At 42.6% G+C, this 17,844-nt stretch overlaps 1 protein-coding gene and 2 long non-coding RNA genes across 5 annotated transcripts; 1 reads left to right on the forward strand and 2 right to left on the reverse strand.

Moving 5' to 3' along the window:
* The first annotated feature begins 10,154 nt into the window (after positions 1-10,154).
* fscn2a (fascin actin-bundling protein 2a, retinal) lies at positions 10,155-17,718 on the forward strand. 2 transcript variants are annotated; one of them, XM_037088813.1, is made up of 5 exons: positions 10,155-11,210; positions 14,190-14,346; positions 14,440-14,618; positions 14,675-14,845; positions 15,585-17,718. In XM_037088813.1, exons 1-5 carry the CDS (start codon positions 10,388-10,390, stop codon positions 15,788-15,790), a joined length of 1,536 nt encoding a protein of 511 aa, XP_036944708.1. In that variant the 5' UTR covers positions 10,155-10,387; the 3' UTR covers positions 15,791-17,718. The 2 variants fall into 2 exon arrangements, with proteins under 2 accessions (XP_036944708.1, XP_036944707.1); XM_037088812.1 differs by having other exon boundaries at positions 14,440-14,561; positions 14,678-14,845.
* Positions 13,689-14,580, reverse strand: LOC119013907. The gene is made up of 2 exons (XR_005072853.1): positions 14,403-14,580; positions 13,689-14,235 (listed from the first exon to the last, which is right to left on the reverse strand). It is a non-coding gene; the product is annotated as an uncharacterized LOC119013907 (long non-coding RNA).
* Positions 14,691-16,784, reverse strand: LOC119013905. Of its 2 annotated transcripts, none has more exons than XR_005072850.1 (3): positions 16,645-16,784; positions 15,055-15,293; positions 14,691-14,831 (listed from the first exon to the last, which is right to left on the reverse strand). It is a non-coding gene; the product is annotated as an uncharacterized LOC119013905 (long non-coding RNA). The 2 variants fall into 2 exon arrangements; XR_005072851.1 differs by having other exon boundaries at positions 15,055-15,365; positions 16,645-16,759.
* Positions 17,719-17,844: the final 126 nt, after the last annotated feature.

Genomic DNA, 17,844 nt, shown 5'->3' on the forward strand with positions numbered 1-17,844 from the left:
ACCAATTCAGATGGTGGAGCCACACGGAGACTTCACCTGAGGGCAGTCTCATGCCCTGTTTGTGTCTCCATGGAGACGGGCCTCCTGAGTGAGCCCTTCTGTAAAGACTGACAGTGGTCCAGCAAGCTAGCCCTGCTATTGATTTCCACACAATTTCCTTGACCAGACCAGCGGGTGAAAAAAAAAAGCGAGTATTCTGCTGCAAAACCCATCTTGGGCTGTGGATTCTCAAACAATGTTAATGTTTAATTTTGTGGCCCGTGGTATTTTTAGCATTTCAAGAGACATTTCACATGTGCACAATGCATTCTTTTACTCAGCGCTAATGTATAGCCCCCACCAAGATCAGATAAAGTGTTTCTTCAGCTGCCACCGGGCGTTTGCCCAGAAAATCTCCAGCTTTGAATATATTACGTTTTTAAAGACTTCAACCAACTGGGCTGAAGGCTTGATAACATCTCCTCGTCTGGTGACTTGAGATATAAATACATCTACAGTGCGGGGCATATCTGTTTAGTATCCTGCATGGTTTGGAGCCCCGAGGCAAGGCTTCTCTGTCATCTCTCCCCGCTCAGCTCCACTTCCCTTGCTATCCTGACCATAGGAACCAGATCAGAGGCTCAAGATGGCCTTTATCTGGAGGTCTATTGGCCAGTGTCAGCTTACAGGCCCCACTCTGTACACACGGCACATTATGGAAGTTTTAATAGGTGATCAGAGCAGCTGTTGCCGGCACAGCGTTGATTTACTGTGGCTAAGAGAGGGCTTAATGACTATAGAGGCAGACAGCGCTTAACCCTTTGATGTGCGTCGGATAATGTAATAGGATCAGGTAGCCCCTTGGGAATCTTGCATGTACGCTCATGCACTAACATAAGCACACACTAGCACAAACGCTCTGGAATACAATTACACCATCTTAAAGCTCCTTAATAAGAGTGGCAACCTCTTACCATCGTACAGTAGAAAAACAACATCTGGGCCCGACTTGTGCCACTAGTCATGGCTTGTAAGGGTCCGTGAATGAACATATAAACACGCCCACAAACACACATCGTTGTGCTGCGCGCTGACAGGTGGTGCATGCACACGGAAATACAAGCTTACCCAGCACAAACAGTCCCCAGAAGGCTTACCACTTCAGCAGAGAGCAATTGGAGCGCTTATGCAGAAGCTAGCACTATTCAGACCACGCAACATCCATCTCAAGGGTCAAAGGGCGCAAATTCTGTTTGCACCGTGAAGACACCGATATCCCCTCTTTTACAGTGCATCTGACATCGCAGCTGGACAAACAACCCGGGACAGGCCAGGCCAAACAGTCATGAGATGGATTAAACATCTGATGACTTATAGCTTTGACAAAACAAGCCCTGCTGGTGGCTCTGAGGCACTCTGCGAGGCTGCACAGCGGGGCTATGAGCTAAATGCAAACGCCAGCATGCAAACATGACTATAATGACAACGCTTACATGCTGATCCGGTACAGGTATAATATTTACCATGATCACTATCATAGCTCAGTTAAGTGTGCTAATTAGCACAGGCTATATTCAGGAATCCTTTTTAAAGACTCTTTACAATTTGACTTCATCGCCACTTCAAGTTCTAACCAGTTGTTAAGATCCAATCAGCGACAGATTTGAGTTATATTTACTATACAACGATTGAAACCTAGCGCAACTGAACAGTTTTGGTAATTGATAACTCCTGGGCACAGTTTAAAGAAACTTACTGCTCAGAGTCACAAATATCTATCATCAATATTATACATTACATACATGATACAGACAATCTTTATCTTATCTTACATGCACCTTTAATGCAGCTATTGATTTTTTTTTTAGACTCTCTGAAGTATTAAAATGGCACTGAAATGAGTTATCAATTATATTTTCAGATACCGCAGACACATAAAACAAAGTTCAGCCAAAGTTGAAGGAAATGTGATTGGTTTTGTAGGCATTTTATCAAAAATCAAAGGGAAGCTAGAGCAGAGGTCCCCTCGGAGGGCCAAAACTAAAACTTAATGGCTGCTTCAGGCCAAAAAACTATACACCTATTGTATTGTTATGATGCAACAATAATACTATGGATCCACTGTGCCTGTGATAAAAACAAGTAGGGATCCTTTTTAATGCCAAACAAAATAGCCAAATCAAACTTTATGTGGAGCCGAATTTTGTCCAAAGGCACCAATTTGGGTATTTCGGTGATCACCAAAATTATTACGATTCACATTGGGGGAGAAATGAATATGTGGCCTAAATTTTATGCCAATCCATGCAGTTTCACTTCTCACCTCTAGGCACTCTTCAGAGCTTACATGTTTGCACACATACATGGAAGAGAAATACCACACAAACATTTGTGTGCAGCACTCCTCACTGTAACAACTGAAAATCTCAGCCAACCCACTGTTTTGAACCCCAACATAAACCTCCAGCCTGGGTCCCATTAACCCATCTAGGAATGATAGCTAAATTGTCCACTTGCTCTCCGAGGCCAGCCAGGATGTAATCAAAAACAGACGGAATAATCAACAAAAATGCTCTCTATTCCGGTAAGGATGTCTCCCAAAAGCACATGAATTACACTGAAGCAGGCACTGGGACTGTGAATGATGTTGGGCTACCAGCACCAGCCAAGTCACTGTCTCCCAATGCCAAGTGAGAGGATGCCAGGCACTTCCTGCTGTAAACAATCAACCCACAGATGGAGAAAGAGGGGAGGAAACCTCTGAATGAGAAACAACAGGAGACGGAGAGAAGACCCAGTTGCTCAATGAAAATTTCTCCAGTGAACAAATGCGCTCAATTTGTCAGACAAGCTATCGTAGTCTGTTTGAGGGGAATGTGTGTGTGTGTGTGTGTGTGTGTGTGTGTGTGTGTGTGTGTGTGTGTGTGTGTGTGTGTGTGTGTGCGCGCAAGGACAAATGGCATCGCTCGGTGTAGATGAACACATAGCAAGTGCTCAGGGCTTATGGAGACAGACGTTGGATATACAGCTTGGCTGAGTTCACACTACATAATAAGGGCTCCCTCTCGTTTTCTTCAGACCGTCTCTCCTCCCACACATTGTCCCCTCTGTTCCAACTGCTGGTCCAAACTGCTGTCTCCTGGCCAGCTTCATTAGCTAACAGCACCAATACTGACCCCGGTATCATCTTGTATGACAAACAGGTGAACATTTTTGTTTTAATTTACATACTAGCAATGATCCCTCAGGTTTTGCACTTGCACTCTTTTTTCTTTTTGGATAACTCCACATTTCTCACCCCCTGGGGTCTGTGCTAACAATCCTGCTAACAGATTTCTGCAAAACAAACATGCTCCTCTGACCCTCTTAAAGGAACCTGGGACTAACTTAGCTTTCAAACCAGTACAGTAGAGGTACAGTGCACTGACTGTATTCACGCACATGTGTGTAAATCACCGTCTTTTACAGTCTCTTCGTGTGGGAATGCAGTAAAAAAAAGAAAAAAAACTGAGGGAGGAGAATTTGCAGCTTGTTGTACGTCTGGCTCTTGCAGAATGGCAGAAATTGTATATAAAACCTCTGAGTGAACGGGGCAAACATGTGGAGACGCTGAAACACATGTGTTTGCACATAAATTACCATGTATGCATGCGGACGCACGCACAGGCACAAACACAAAACACACACAAGAGCCGGTGTCTGCCACGCATGCGAGCCCGCATCCGCCAACTCACACACGCGGACAAGCACATTTCTACAGACGGACATGCACATACCTGTCATTGTAATTCACATGATCGTTCTCTTTATATGAAAGAGACAGGGAATTGTCAGAATGACAGAAGCTGAGGCCTCGTATTAGCCCTGCTGTCAGAGCCGGTGAGCAAAGGATGACAACATGAGCGCCCCTGTCCCTTAAAGCTCACCCTGTCTACACCGAAAACAAGAGCCCAGTCTGTGTGCGGCCGTATGCAGCGTCCAACAGTCTGCAGTTTAATCTATGAGAAACTGCTTTTATTGCTTACCTATTCACAGGCTGCTTTCCTTGAGAGCTGAGGTGTCTTTGTCAATAATGTATTGAACTGACAGCAACGTAACCTCCAATGAAGTTATAGCGCCTTCCCTCTCTGCATGACTGGATCCCTGTCTTCACGCCTTGGAAAAATTAGCAAGGGGGGATTTAACAAGTTTGGCTCACTCTAAAAACAAATGACAGGCTACAAAACAAATGTGGCATTACAACTGAGTATTAAAAGGCTTGACATTTACCAAGGCTCATTTATATGGCTGCCCATACTTAGCTCATTGGCAGCCCCCCCATTACATTGGGTAGAGCAGGAGTGAGAAGGCCGGGGCTGGGAAGGGTCGGGGCTGGGCAAACACAGTGGGGTGAGCCGTTAACGGCCTGTGGGAGGATCGTCCTGTAGATGAATGAACACCTGGATTAATGGGGTCAGTGAGCACCAAGCTGCTGAGGAAGGAGAATCCCAGCCAAGGCAGCCATTTTACATTTTACTTTTACTGCGTGTCTCATGGACTGTTTTCCTCTGCTGGTTTTAGAGGGGGCAGCAGGAGGCTCCCACGGGGGCAGGAGAGAGCAAAGAAAGGACATCTTTTGGACCTGTGTGGTGTATATAGGACACGAGCAGTGGAGGTGTTAGTTAAACAGTTATGATTTTATTAACCCACAGCCGTTTCAAGGACATAGCCCCATAAAAGAAACCGCAATAGGTTTGCAGTGAAGTACAACCACTTATACAAATGTTACAGACATGATATGCAAGATTTCTACATCAAAACACCCCAAAACAACTCGACCTTCATTTTGTCCTTTTATTGTCCCGTACGTTTCAATCAATGTTCAAACAAAATCCACAAATTAACTCAAGGTAACAGCGCGTTTTATTTTATCGCCAGTCACCATAACTTGCGAGATGGTGTCAGAGAGTGAGGAAGGTCATCGGCTAAGAATACTGAACATCTCAGAGTTCAACGACTCTGTAAGGCCACACCCACGCAGGGATTAAAACCTGCAGCGCATCTCCAGTTAGTTGGAACTGAGGAGGCTTCTTGGATGAGAGGTGAAATGTCTACAAGAAACTAATACAAGCCTACAGTATAGCACTTACAATTACCATGACCTGGATGACTGAGAACCTTCAGCAAGACTTAATATGAATAAAACTTCAAACATTACCTTGTTCATGAACCATTTGTGCCTGAGTCATGCAGTTTGGTGTTTCTTGTCAGCGGTGTGTACACCACTAGTGGAAGTTGTTGGACTGCAGGATCATTTGTTTTTGCTCTTGTTACTTGCGCAAGTGTTTATTCTTCCCAAACAGCCACATTAGTTCACTGTACATAAGCTATAAGCTGGCCAGCAACGGCATGCACCGTGGATGTGCGTGTGTATTTAAACTCAGGTCAACTCTCAATGAGCTCAGCACTCACTAGGTACTCTGGTTAAGGAGCTGAGAGGTCGGGCTGAGAAACAGGAGTGAAGATAAATCCACTTTTTAATTGTAGTCATAGCAGACTTTTCTGCAGTAACCAAGGTATAATTTTTCCGTTTCTTCAGACCCTCATACCTTTATTGTTGGGAGTCAGATGCACCCAATATACCACTGACAACCTTGACTCTTCTCTGAAACAATAAAAGCTAACAAATTTGGGATGGTGCTGGCCCTTTAAATGCAGCTCTGAGCAGTTGGCAGGCTAATAGATGCAGTCTAAAGGTGCTTGTGGATGGCAACCTGAAAAATGGTCTTATCTGAAAAGGTCCAGGACAGTTATAAATGAAATAATCGCGCCCGGCACATTAATCCATGTTCATGCCCTCGGGGGAGACCTCGGCTCATCATTTGATTTGTGTGTGAGTGCGTGCACATGCATGTCTCTGTGTGTTTGCAAGTCACCACCCGTTTTATTCTTATTTTTTTCTTCCATCATTCGTTTTCTTTTCCAGCAACAGCAAGGGTTTTATTATTCTTTCTGACTTGCTTCTAAGCTTAAAGGGAATGAGGGAGGGAAACGAGAGATAAATACAAAGACAAGCAGACAAGCAGACAACCGGAGAGAGAGAAATGAAATACATTTAAGTCACAATATGCAATTTGGCATGGCCACTGGACCACCACAGTTTAAACGAGGTATGGTTATTGCTCATAAGGACCATGGAGTGCCAAGCAACCCAGAGTGGCAAGGGAGTGGGGGAGGATCTGAAGGACGTAAGAACGACTGGCCTCATATGTTGAATATTATTTCCATCATCAGAGACTCGTGGCCTATTAGCGACAGCATCTTCTCAGAACAGTTACTTGGTTCTGTTATGTTTAGTTCAGAAGAAGGAGAAATGTGGCTGATTGAAGACCTGAAGACCAGTTAGTCACTTCAAACCTGCAACATATCAATAATTTATACTTCTCTAATAATGAACGTAACTCATTCCATCTGTATCTTTCTGTTGGGGACAGTGTGGGGAAGTGTGTTTTACAGTGCCACAACTCATTGTTGCTTGGTCATCTTTCCTACTTTCCATGTTTCCACACTTTTCTATAAAATATCAATGACTTTTAAACTAATTAATAATGTTAAAATACTGTTTATCATATTTGCCCCCTCTTCTAATGGTCCAAATGTTATTCAGCAGACCTTTCAGGATCTTTGTCCTATCCAGGGAGGGAGCCTCTCTTCAGTACACTCTCAGAAATCACTTTCATGCACTGTATCAAGAATTAATTTGGCTTTTACTTTGTGTTCAACCAGCCAAGCAGCTCCTGTCTATTAAGAAGCTTTAGAAAAATGATTGACATTCTTCTCAAGACATGTTTCTCATTTCACAGCATAAACCAGCAAACACAGGAATCCAAATGTGTGCGAGAAAACAAATGCACTTTATAGTCAACACTGCCATCTACTGGACATAAATCAGCCGTAATAACCATAGAGTCATCAGAGCACACGTGAACAGAGGCTGCAGAGTTAATTGAGAGCTGGGCCATGTCACAAAACAAATACATGGCTGTTACATTTGGCATCCAAATAGAAATATCCTTCACCTAGTGTTTGTACTTATTACAGTATTGATTGTGATCTCACTAGTGAGCTGTGTTCTTCAGTTTTCACTGGCAATGAGTATTGCACTCCCATGAAGGTAGGAGATTTTTGAGATGGATTTAATTTTTTAGATTCAGTGGCATCTATGTAAAATTTCACATTGTAGCTACCTGAACACACCTCGTCTCATACTCGGCTTATAGTGGACACTAAAAATGTAAAAGACCTTCTCTGGAGGCAGTGTTTGGTTTAGCCGTTTTGGAGTAGTGTGAAAATATGGGTGCAACATGGCAGATTCTGTGGGTTGTTGCAGGAATGGATGGGCCAGACGGACAGGGGAGGGATAGTCTCCTTGTCAGTAGCTTTCACAGAAACAGCCATTCACAGCAGCGTAGAGAGACTTATGCATTGGAGGATTTCAATTATATCAGAATCATGTGTTTGAAATATTCTCCGGATTGGTTTGCAAAACAAACAGCCAGCAGCAGTGATGATACAGCAGTTTGACAGCTGCACTTTCCCCGGTAAACACACCAACCTCTTTGACATACAGCTCAAAATCAAAATAAATCCAATTAGGTGCTGACATAATCCTGACTTTATTTCCTTGTTGGAGTCAAGCCTCATAACGACCAGATCCCAAACTTGTGTTTTGCAATTCAGTAATGTCCTTTGTTAGACTCTCCCTGTCACATCTTTCATATTCCAAGTGATTTTTACAGATATGGTCTCCAAACCCAAACCAAGATAACGCAAGTGGTTGTTAATAAACAAAGCTGGATATATGAATGGAAAAATGGTTGGATTTGGGATCCTGCAGTAGCCTAGATTTAACATTTTATTACATTCATTTAGACCTCTTTTAATAGTATCACTTAATTCACATGTAATTTTAAACCATCATTGTGCACTGGTACAAGGCGATGCTGCCACCTAGTGCGCACAGGGTGAAAACACATGGACAATTATGTATACTACAGGTTTTGCAAGGCCTTTGAATCACACAATTTAAGGCAAGTAAGAGCAGAATAGCCAGTGTTTTTATTATGGGACAACAAGAGTTTATTCTTAGTGTAGATTACTGTTACTGTAAAAAGTGTGATTTTTGCTCGCTCAGGTTTTGAGACTTTACCCAAACGATGACAAAACCTGAATTAGACTTATTACTTGTGACTGAGTAGGAAAAGTAGGAGATCAGAGTTGTTTCAAATGACAGTTAAGAATCAACAGAATCTCACCTAAAGAAGCTGGGAGGTAATGTAAGAGATGTTGTAAGACATTTGAGTTAATGGATCAAAAAGTAGCCTGAGGAACACATATCAAGATTGTGATGTCAGTAGTGTATATTGTAGTACTTTGTAGGAACTCACATAGTTCAGTATGTTTCAGTAAGCTTTACTTATACATCAACTTTGCTGAGAGAACAGCCGCCATCATAGAGACATAGATACACAATATCATTTCAAGTATATGGATAACACATTCACAATGTTGCACTTCGTCGTTCCCATGAAAGTAGTAACATAAAAAAAAAAAAAAGCTAGAGTTTAAATCTTGGTTCCTTTCTCACCTCTGCACACGGACCTGTGTGCAGTCAGTGTGAATGCTGAATTGTCAGTTTTGGAAAGTTACAGAAACCATCAGACACAGCCTGATGTCGGAAAGGTGTGGTTGGCACAGTTTCAGCATGTGGCTTTCAACACATAGGAGCGAAGGCTCTATTCAAATGTCAGAGCTCCACACCCTGTGTGACAGTGATTTAAACACTGAGAATTTAATTCCAGCAGAAGAGACAACGTGCCATAGCAACTTAACACACATCAACATCACACATGTTTCTGCCTCGCACACAGCTTCTTTTTGGCTTTGGGATATTACCAACCTTTGTCCTTATTACCGTTAGAGCGTTAACCCCCTTTAGTGGTCTGGGATCACTATGCTAATCACTCTTAACTGTCAAGGCTAATAGATGAGAGCTCTTGCCTTTAAAGATTACCGAGTAGAAATAAAACCCTAAGGATTTTTGCTTCGTGCTATAGTTAAATCACACAGTTGTGTGGTTTTGGTAGTTACAGTATGTTCTTCTTGGCATTACCCTCAACATCCCCAGTCAAGGGAGTGGTAATGCTCTTACAAAGGTTCACCTTAGCACACTGTGACAAAGGTCATGTGGCATTGAGTTTGTCCTCCATTATCAATTGCCTGACAGAATAACAAAGATGGGCCTAAAAGGATTAGAAAGAAGAGGGTTAAGAATAAACAAAGGTGAAAGTGGAGAAAAGGCAAATGGGCAGCACATTCAAATGTGTGTCATTCAAATTCCTCTTTGCTTAGCTCACAGACTTCACAAATAACAATATCTCTGAAGACTTGCAGCAAACAGAACGTTGCTATGTAGCTTCTTCTGGACCTGCATGTGGCAAACTGGGATAATAACCTTCATAAAGGAACCTTTGTACTACTTTGAGAATTAAGACTATGCTTCTAAATCAGCCAACCATGCACATTACCCCTGGTCCAGGGCAGTGTGAAAGAAGCTTTTTGTGAATACAGTTCTAATCTTAACACCAAGCCTTTAACAAGCACAAAGCTTCCTCGTGGATAGGAAATGTTATTCAGAGGGTGTTTATGTGTTTACACAAACTGAATGATGATAAACTCAGTTAGTCTCATGATAAAAATCTGTTCTGAAAAGGGAAGCTCAAAAGAGAAGGAGAAGCAGTGGGGAGCAACCAAAAGCACCTTTCCTCTCTGGACATTTTCCAATTAGGCTGTGGCTCGCCAGCAGATCAAAGCTAGGATAATCCCAGGGCCTGGATGGCATGGCCACTAGTATATGGACCTAAATATGAGGGTAACAACCAATGGGTAGTCAGGCTGACAAGTTAGTGTGCCACTGTGAGATGCAAAGGGTTAAGGAGAGAAGGAAGAGGTGAGAGAAAGGGAAAGATACGGAGGAGCAAGAGAATGAATTGGACCGAGTGTGTGCCGGAGAAGGAGAGGGAGGAGGGGAAGTTTGCGGTTGGTGCACGGGTGTGTGACGTCAGCGGCTTGTTGGATTGAGGTGCTGTGTCCTGCTGATTTTAATCCTAACTCATTAAGGAACAGAGAGCAAGTGCCTGTGGAAACTCTCTGGGGGAACAGAGAAAGTGACAGGAGAAGGAAGGACTGCTACACATTTCATCAAGGAAGATCAGTGGAGCTAATTTACAGCTTGAGCGACAAAAAGGGGGGAGAATTCAAGCATTTTTATTTTTGCTTTTCAGTCACATGCCTGCTATCCCTCATTACCCTTTCCCTTGTCAGTCCTAAACCTCTTCGCGTGCAACCTTTGCGTGTGGCCTGTTCAGGCATGCCCCCAAACGGAATTAACAGGGCCCTGAAGCTGCAGTTTGGCCTCATCAACTATGAGAACCGCTACCTGACGGCTGAGGCGTTCGGCTTCAAGGTGAACGCCTCGGCCATCAGCATGAAGAAGAAACAGATCTGGACCTTGGAGCAGGACGAGCAGGATGGCCAGGTAGTGTTCCTCCGAAGCCACCTAGGACGCTATCTGGCCTCTGACAAAGATGGGAAGATCACATGTGGGGCAGAGAAGCCTGACCCCGAATGCCGTTTCCTTATCGTGCCCCAGTCTGATGGTCGCTGGGCGCTTCAATCGGAGCCTTTCCTGCGTTACTTTGGAGGCTCGGCCGACTACCTCTCCTGCTTTGCTCAAGCCATCGGGGAGCAAGAGCTGTGGGCTGTCCACTTGGCTCTACACCCACAGGCTAGCCTGCTGAGCGTGGCTCGTAAGCGCTATGCCCATCTGTCTGCCTCAGATGGAGAGATCTCAGTGGACAGCAACATTCCCTGGGGGGTGGACTCCCTCGTCACCTTGGTATACCTGGACGGCAAGTACAGCCTGAAGACCTGCGACAGCCGTTTCCTCAGCAATGATGGCAAACTGGTCAAGGAGAACACCAACGCAACCAGCTTCACATTGGAGCTGAAGTCTGGCAAGCTGGCCTTTAAGGACTGTGATGGGAAATACCTGACACCGGTGGGTCCCACAGGAACGCTGCGATCTGGCAGATGCTCCAAGCCCGGAAAAGATGAGCTGTTCGATCTAGAGGAGAGTCATCCACAAGTAGTCTTTCAAGCCGCCAATAAAAGATTTGTCTCAGTCAAGCAAGGTAATCAGCATCCAGTCTTGAAAAAAAGAGCTTATTTTCTTATAAATACACCTCTTTATGTAGGCAAGAGTTTGATATTTACAAAGTTGTATACAGGGAAATGAGTTTGAATGCAGCACTTATAGTCCAAGGAGGAAATGTAACACTGAAACAAATTTAATTGATGAATGTAATAGTGGTAAAAGAATGGGATTTGATAGTTTGTCAGTACATTTGAAATAAACTATTCAAAATCAGGTATGGTAAACATGCCATCATGGTAACGATAGTAAAATAGGGCTAACTTGTGAGCTAAACATGGCTAGAACTCCTTGCAGAGACTCCATGCTATGCTCACACTTATCAAAATATAGTATTGTCCTCCACTATGATTTTGCATTAGTATGCTCTCTGTGCACTTTACCACAATGTTAACATGGTAGACCAAGATAACATTTTTTTCTATGATGCTAGCTTTAGGTATTGTGGTTAGCTAAGAGTTTAGCCTTAGCCTGTACAGTAGAGTTCACAGACTGCCATTGGACAACTTCATACACCTTTTTCCTGAATCAAGCAGTTCAGAATTTTGTGAACAAAAGTGAATATTTTATGATTATGAACCAGGCAAAAAAGCTTATCTGTAACATTCATCAGCTCATATGAGAAAGCATGGCCTTTCCTGTCTACACGGTGGCTCCAGACTGGCTGACAGTCAAACTGTAGAGGTAATTGTGGTAATGGGCTTTGTCATTTCCACTGTGTGTCCCTTGAAGATTAAGTAGCGTGCAAATAACTGTAGGGCAGGTCTGTGCCCCAAGGGTGTTGATCACCATCATTGGTCTTTAAGCCTTGCGGCTACTCGTTCTTTACCGTCAGCCATTGACTCACGGTTTCCAAATTGTGTGCCATTGTCCACGATGGCAATGAGTAGCAGCCAGGCCTTATCAGACGGATCGGTTACACGGTCTATTGTCAGCCTGCGTGATGCTGCGTCTGCTTTGCCTGGTATAATTATTTTAGAAAACAATGTTGGAGGACGAGAGCTAATTCTGTTGTGGCTTTTTAAAGCATTGAAATTAAATTAGAAATAAAAAAAAAAAAACAGATGTCACAAACCAAGGCTCTACTGACGTACATATAAACTAGTAGAACAATGCACATGCAGTACTAGAGCTGACAAATGACGTCCTCAAACGTACTTGAGACTACAGTCATCATTACGTATACGAATAAATAAAAGTCAAGGAAATACCTCCATCCTCAGAATAAAGGGCAAAGAATTACATTTTTAACTGTAGTGTTGGCCTTGTGGCAGTTCCACGTTTTTTTAGGAACAAGGCACTGAAAGCTGCTTAGTGGGCCCTGCAGTGCAGATTTGCATTTCACCACTCAGGGAATTACAGCAAGCGAATGAACGAGAAGGGTGGAGGGGTGACTTCGGGGGATTAGGGTTGTAACAGGCTTAAGAGAAAGGTTGAAGGATATTTCTGTGGCATCTAATTTGAACTACAGCAGACACAGTGAAGTTATACTGTCTGTGTGTTCTCCACCACCTGACACACCCCACAAGACAGCGTTAATACATGTGGATTAAGTATACAATACTAGATGGGCTGAAAGTGAAGCAGCGGGTTTTAGAGAACGGTAACTAAACAACTGGAGAGATTGGCATAACTCTAAGCCAATTTTGGATGTTATTCAAGTTGGTTTAGCTTAATTTACACAATTGCTTTTGAAACGCAAAACAGATCACACTAGCTGATTACATAAAGTCTTCTGGAAAGCATAGGCTCACAACAAGGCATGTAAACATTCACAGCACGCAGACAGCTTTGAGGCTAGTTATTTGTTTAAAGTGATCCTAAAAATCTATTTCCTGTGTATGAAACACTTGCTAGATCCTACCTTTTGGCCTGTTTTGGATGTTTCCCTTGCTTCAACAAATCTGATTCAAATGATCCGCTCGTCCATCGAGCTCTGCTGAAGCCTGGTAACAAATCAATCAGGAGTGCTGAAGCAGGGAAACATCTAAATTATGTAGGGTGTGGGGGTCCCCTGTTTTTTACATCCTGAGACTGAGTATAAGTTTCACAGTACCCTGTCATGCAGATGTTACCACGGTTAAATACAAGGCATTGCTCTGCACACAGATTAAAAGGTGTACATACTATACTAATAAACAGGAGGCTATTTTATGTCTATAGTAATGCATGTACACATACAGAACTGGAGTTACATCTCGGCAGTAACGACTCGTGTCTGGACTAAACCTAACGTCATTTCTAAATTTATGTCTGAACCTTGTCTGGCCCATCTGGTCCCAGTGGGTCTTGACGGGTTCAGGTCTGGTATCCTTGCTCTCGTGCACCTCACACATACTAAAGATCAGGCATAAAAATAGTTTTTTTTGGATTGCGGTGTTTTTTATTTTTCCTACTCAGCTTTCTTTAACATGTCAACGGAAAGTTGCATTTATAAACTTAATCAAAGAGTTCAAAGGTCAATTAAAATAATTTATTAGTGATGATTTTACAGCGTTAATATTTTTTAAATCTTGTCCCGACTTGTGAAGTACTTTTTAATGTCTGTTTCAACACAAGAGCTTCAATTTAATCACTGATCATTCAACTTGTGGCAAGGGCTCTAAAAACGAACAGTCTGTGCTTCGTGACAGCTGTTCTGGTGTGTCAAAGAACTCGTCAGTGTGACACAATCTGTGAAAAAAAAAACCAACGCATACTTCTATTCTTGTCTCTCTTTGGCGCCTTGGTTGAGTCATTGTAGGCAGCACAATGTATTATGTGATGTAAACACAAGGCATGGATGTAATTAAATGCTGGATTACTACTACGCATACAAGTCTCCTTGGCAATGCCTGAGAGAGTAAATGACATTCAGAGGGAGGCAGATGGCATTCAAGAGGATGCAACATTGTAATCTATAATTTCTACTGAATGAAGGCACAATTACCAAGGCTGTCTTTTCTTCCTGTGTTACCAGGGGTGAGTATTTCAGCAAATCAGGATGTGGAGACAGACATGGAGACCTTCCAGATGGAGATTGACAAGGAGAGCAAAAAGTCTATGTTCAGGACCAACGGTGGATCCTACTGGACCCTCGTCTCTCACGGAGAGATCCAGTCCACTGCCACGGAAGTGTAAGTAGCTCTTTTCGCTTTAAAATAGCTATTTTCTTCCACGTTTTTTCCCCTACCTTTTAGTTCTCAGCTCATTCATGTCTTTCTTCCTAGAGAGGTCAACACAATGTTTGACATCGAGTGGCGAGGACAGAGGGTCGCTCTCAAAGCAAGTAATGGAAAGTATGTGTGTACGAAGAAGAATGGGCAGCTCTCAGCCGTCAGCGATGCAGTCGGTAAGTGCTTTCAGGCAAGCCACTCAAGTTCCAATGTCTGTTTGAAGATGCAGCCACAGGTTAAACCTTTGTTAACCTGTGCATGACAGATGAAAAGAATTTTTCCTTCATTGCAGGTGACAACGAATTATTCCTGATGAAACTCATCAACCGCCCAATGCTGATCCTCAGCGGGGAGAACGGCTTTGTGTGCCACCACAAGAACTCCAACACCCTCGACGCCAATCGATCTGTCTATGACATTTTCTCGTTGATCTTCAATGATGGCGCCTACAACATAAAAAGTCAGTGTTTTCATCTCTGCACAGTAGCCAAACAATTTTGAAATGACCTGTAGACTGTAACTAGATTTGAAGTACCCAGTGAGTTTTTTTTACACACAGCTCCTTTACTGCCATACAATTAGCTATAAGTCACATTGCGTTATTTACAATATGTCACCCGTGTGAGTTGTGAAGTCGTTTTTTTTTTATTTATATATAGATGTAAACACCTAGTTTTTGATTCTGCGTTGGGGTGAAATGTAAACAGCAGCAACAAGATGGTGATGATGGTATGGTCGGCATCATCACATTAAAAGTTCAACATCTAGGAAACACTGTCCATCAGCATTGACTCTGTGTGAGTCCAGCTCTCCCCGTCCTCTCGTAGTCTTGCGTACTTTTGACTTGGAACACGATCCTTCCATTGAGTGCAGTTGCTTGATCTGGGATGTTGGGTGGAGGCAGGTCTCTGTAAAGATGTGGACACAACAGTCTCTGATTTACCCTTGCTTGGTCAGTCACATTTGTCCACTTCATTTTCCTATGGCCGGACATTAGAGAGCATTAGATATTGTGATCTACTTGATATGTCTGAAATTTAAGATTGATCATGATCCAACATCGTTAGACCGCCCAACCCTAGTGCACAACATTCTAATTTTCTGCATGACAAGCAGTACGTTTTAATCCTGTTTAAATAGCAATGGTTGTTAATTTTAATAAATTGGCTAAAATATAATCGACTGCTTTCTTTCTGCAGGTGTTAATGGAAAGTTCTGGTACGTCTCTAGCAGTGGCCTTGTGTGCTCAGATGGAGAAAAGCCAGAGGACTTTTTCCTTGAGTTCCTGGAACATGGACGCGTCGCCATCAAGGGCTCCAACGGCAAATACCTTCGTGGAGACCAGGGAGGTACGCTTATGGGCGATGGCACAACTGTTGATGCATCTGCTCTTTGGGAGTACTGATCCCTTTCAGTCAGGGTCAGGGCGCAGGACCCCCTTCTACCAGCTCAAATTAAGCGGACTAACGGGTAGCATTTTCCTGCCTGTTTTTATACCAGCTGCCAGGTGCCCGATACCATGTTTTGTTTTGTTTGTTTGTTTTTTTAATTGGGAAGAAGTGAACACTTTAGGGATATATGGACGTGTGGTTATGCTTGTTAATGTAAAATGATTTGTCTTTTAAATGACAATGCCAACATGAAACAACACATACTGTGTAAAATTGTTTAACTTCACAAATACGGATTAAGATAGTAACTGTCCTTATTCTTTCAGATACTCCTTATTCTATATACTGTAGGTACAGTAACAAATATGTGTTAGTGAAGCCACACTGATCAGTTATGCGATAGAGAGAACATAAACAAAGAGACACATCTTCTTTTGATACATTTTCTGTTTAGCCTATTCAGAAAGCATGGCCATGGGAGAAACATTGAGTCCTTCTGTTGCTGCTGAATTTCACAGGCTAAATAGAGTTAATATCTCTAATATTTTTCTCTCCATCAAAACTGATCCAAAGCTGGCAGTGAAGGACAACATTAGGCCTGAAATACACTGACACATGCTTACTGAAAAATCAAGAGAAACAAACAGATGATGATGGATCAATGAGACTGCATCTTTTTTTCGAAAAACAGAGATACGATACTTACACATGGAATTAATTTACTTTGGCTAAGATGACAATACTTGAGTTGACTATTGGACTTTGTTAAACATCTATCAACAGTCACATTACGTGTTTACAATTTTAAATGACTACTTTGACATGTTCAATAATCACTGATTTCACTTGAAGCACCAAGGTAATGTACCATTGTCCTCAAAAACCAGAATGGCTGCTTCCAAGAGCGTTTTCATTCCTTTAAATCGACAGCTTTCTTTGTAAATGAAAATATACTCGACCGGATAGTTAGCACTGGCTCAGGCACATCTGCAATCAGCATCGCTACAAACACTGAAATACATTTTTAGTCAGAGACGTGTAACACATGTAGGATCACAGAGATCAGACTTGTTCAAGAACAAAGACTATCAGCAGAAAATGTCAGGGACATGCAAGAAACCAAACGGGGAGCACATTTAGAGCATTTGATGGACTACATATATCATTTTTAATGTATCAGGTGTGAACTCAGAAAGTGCTTCTCTAGTGTTCTGCCTAGGGGCCTTAAACTATACTGCACTCCACATCCCTTTATGCCCTGTTCTCCTGTTCAGAGTCGGGTGGCAAGATTAAAAGACAGAATGGATTCACAGAGCAGATATTTTAACAGATTACTTACTGGAATACTTACAAGTGGAAAAGAGGAGTCCATCACAGCAGTGACGTTGTTTAAAAAGATCAGGCAGAAGCAACTGTATTTGGATACAAATCTTAAAGTAGTGCATGTTTTCAACCACTCACATGACAGAATGCCATGCATTCCATTTGTGAAGGGAATGCTATGTGCATTCCCTTTATTTCGTTGTTGTCAGGGAAACCCATCTTCAGTGTCAGAGTTACATGAAAACATGTAACAGAGATTTGCCTTCCCTCTGCTTCCCATCTATATGCACAACTAGGCCAAGAAAACCCCGCTGAAACTGATATGAATCTTCTGGTGTGACAGCTAACAACTGTATTTCACAAAAGTAACCTGTGATCGGTCGCCTCTAGTATAGCACAGCCTTTTTCAAGGGGGCACTTTGTATTGATTACGGACTCCAGACACCCATCAATCAAACTGCTAAGGGGCGCAAGCTGCCCAGAGTTTTATTGGCCCAGATGTTGGTGTGCAGCACAGATGACAACCTGAACCTGTCCACAATTTACCCTGTTGATTATTATTTTATTTTTTTTGTCAATTATTTCCCAGGAAAAAAAATAAAAATCTGCTGTAGTTCAAGTGTAATGTCTAAAGCAACGGTTTTGTGATGTATACAACTTACAATTACTAGAGAAACATCTTAGAAAAGCAAAGTCTTAAAGGCTTGGTCACCTGTGCATCCTGTATCAGCTCTTTAGAGAGCCT

This window comes from Acanthopagrus latus, chromosome 23, assembly GCF_904848185.1.
Source record: "Acanthopagrus latus isolate v.2019 chromosome 23, fAcaLat1.1, whole genome shotgun sequence".
Classification (NCBI taxonomy): Eukaryota; Metazoa; Chordata; class Actinopteri; order Spariformes; family Sparidae; genus Acanthopagrus; species Acanthopagrus latus.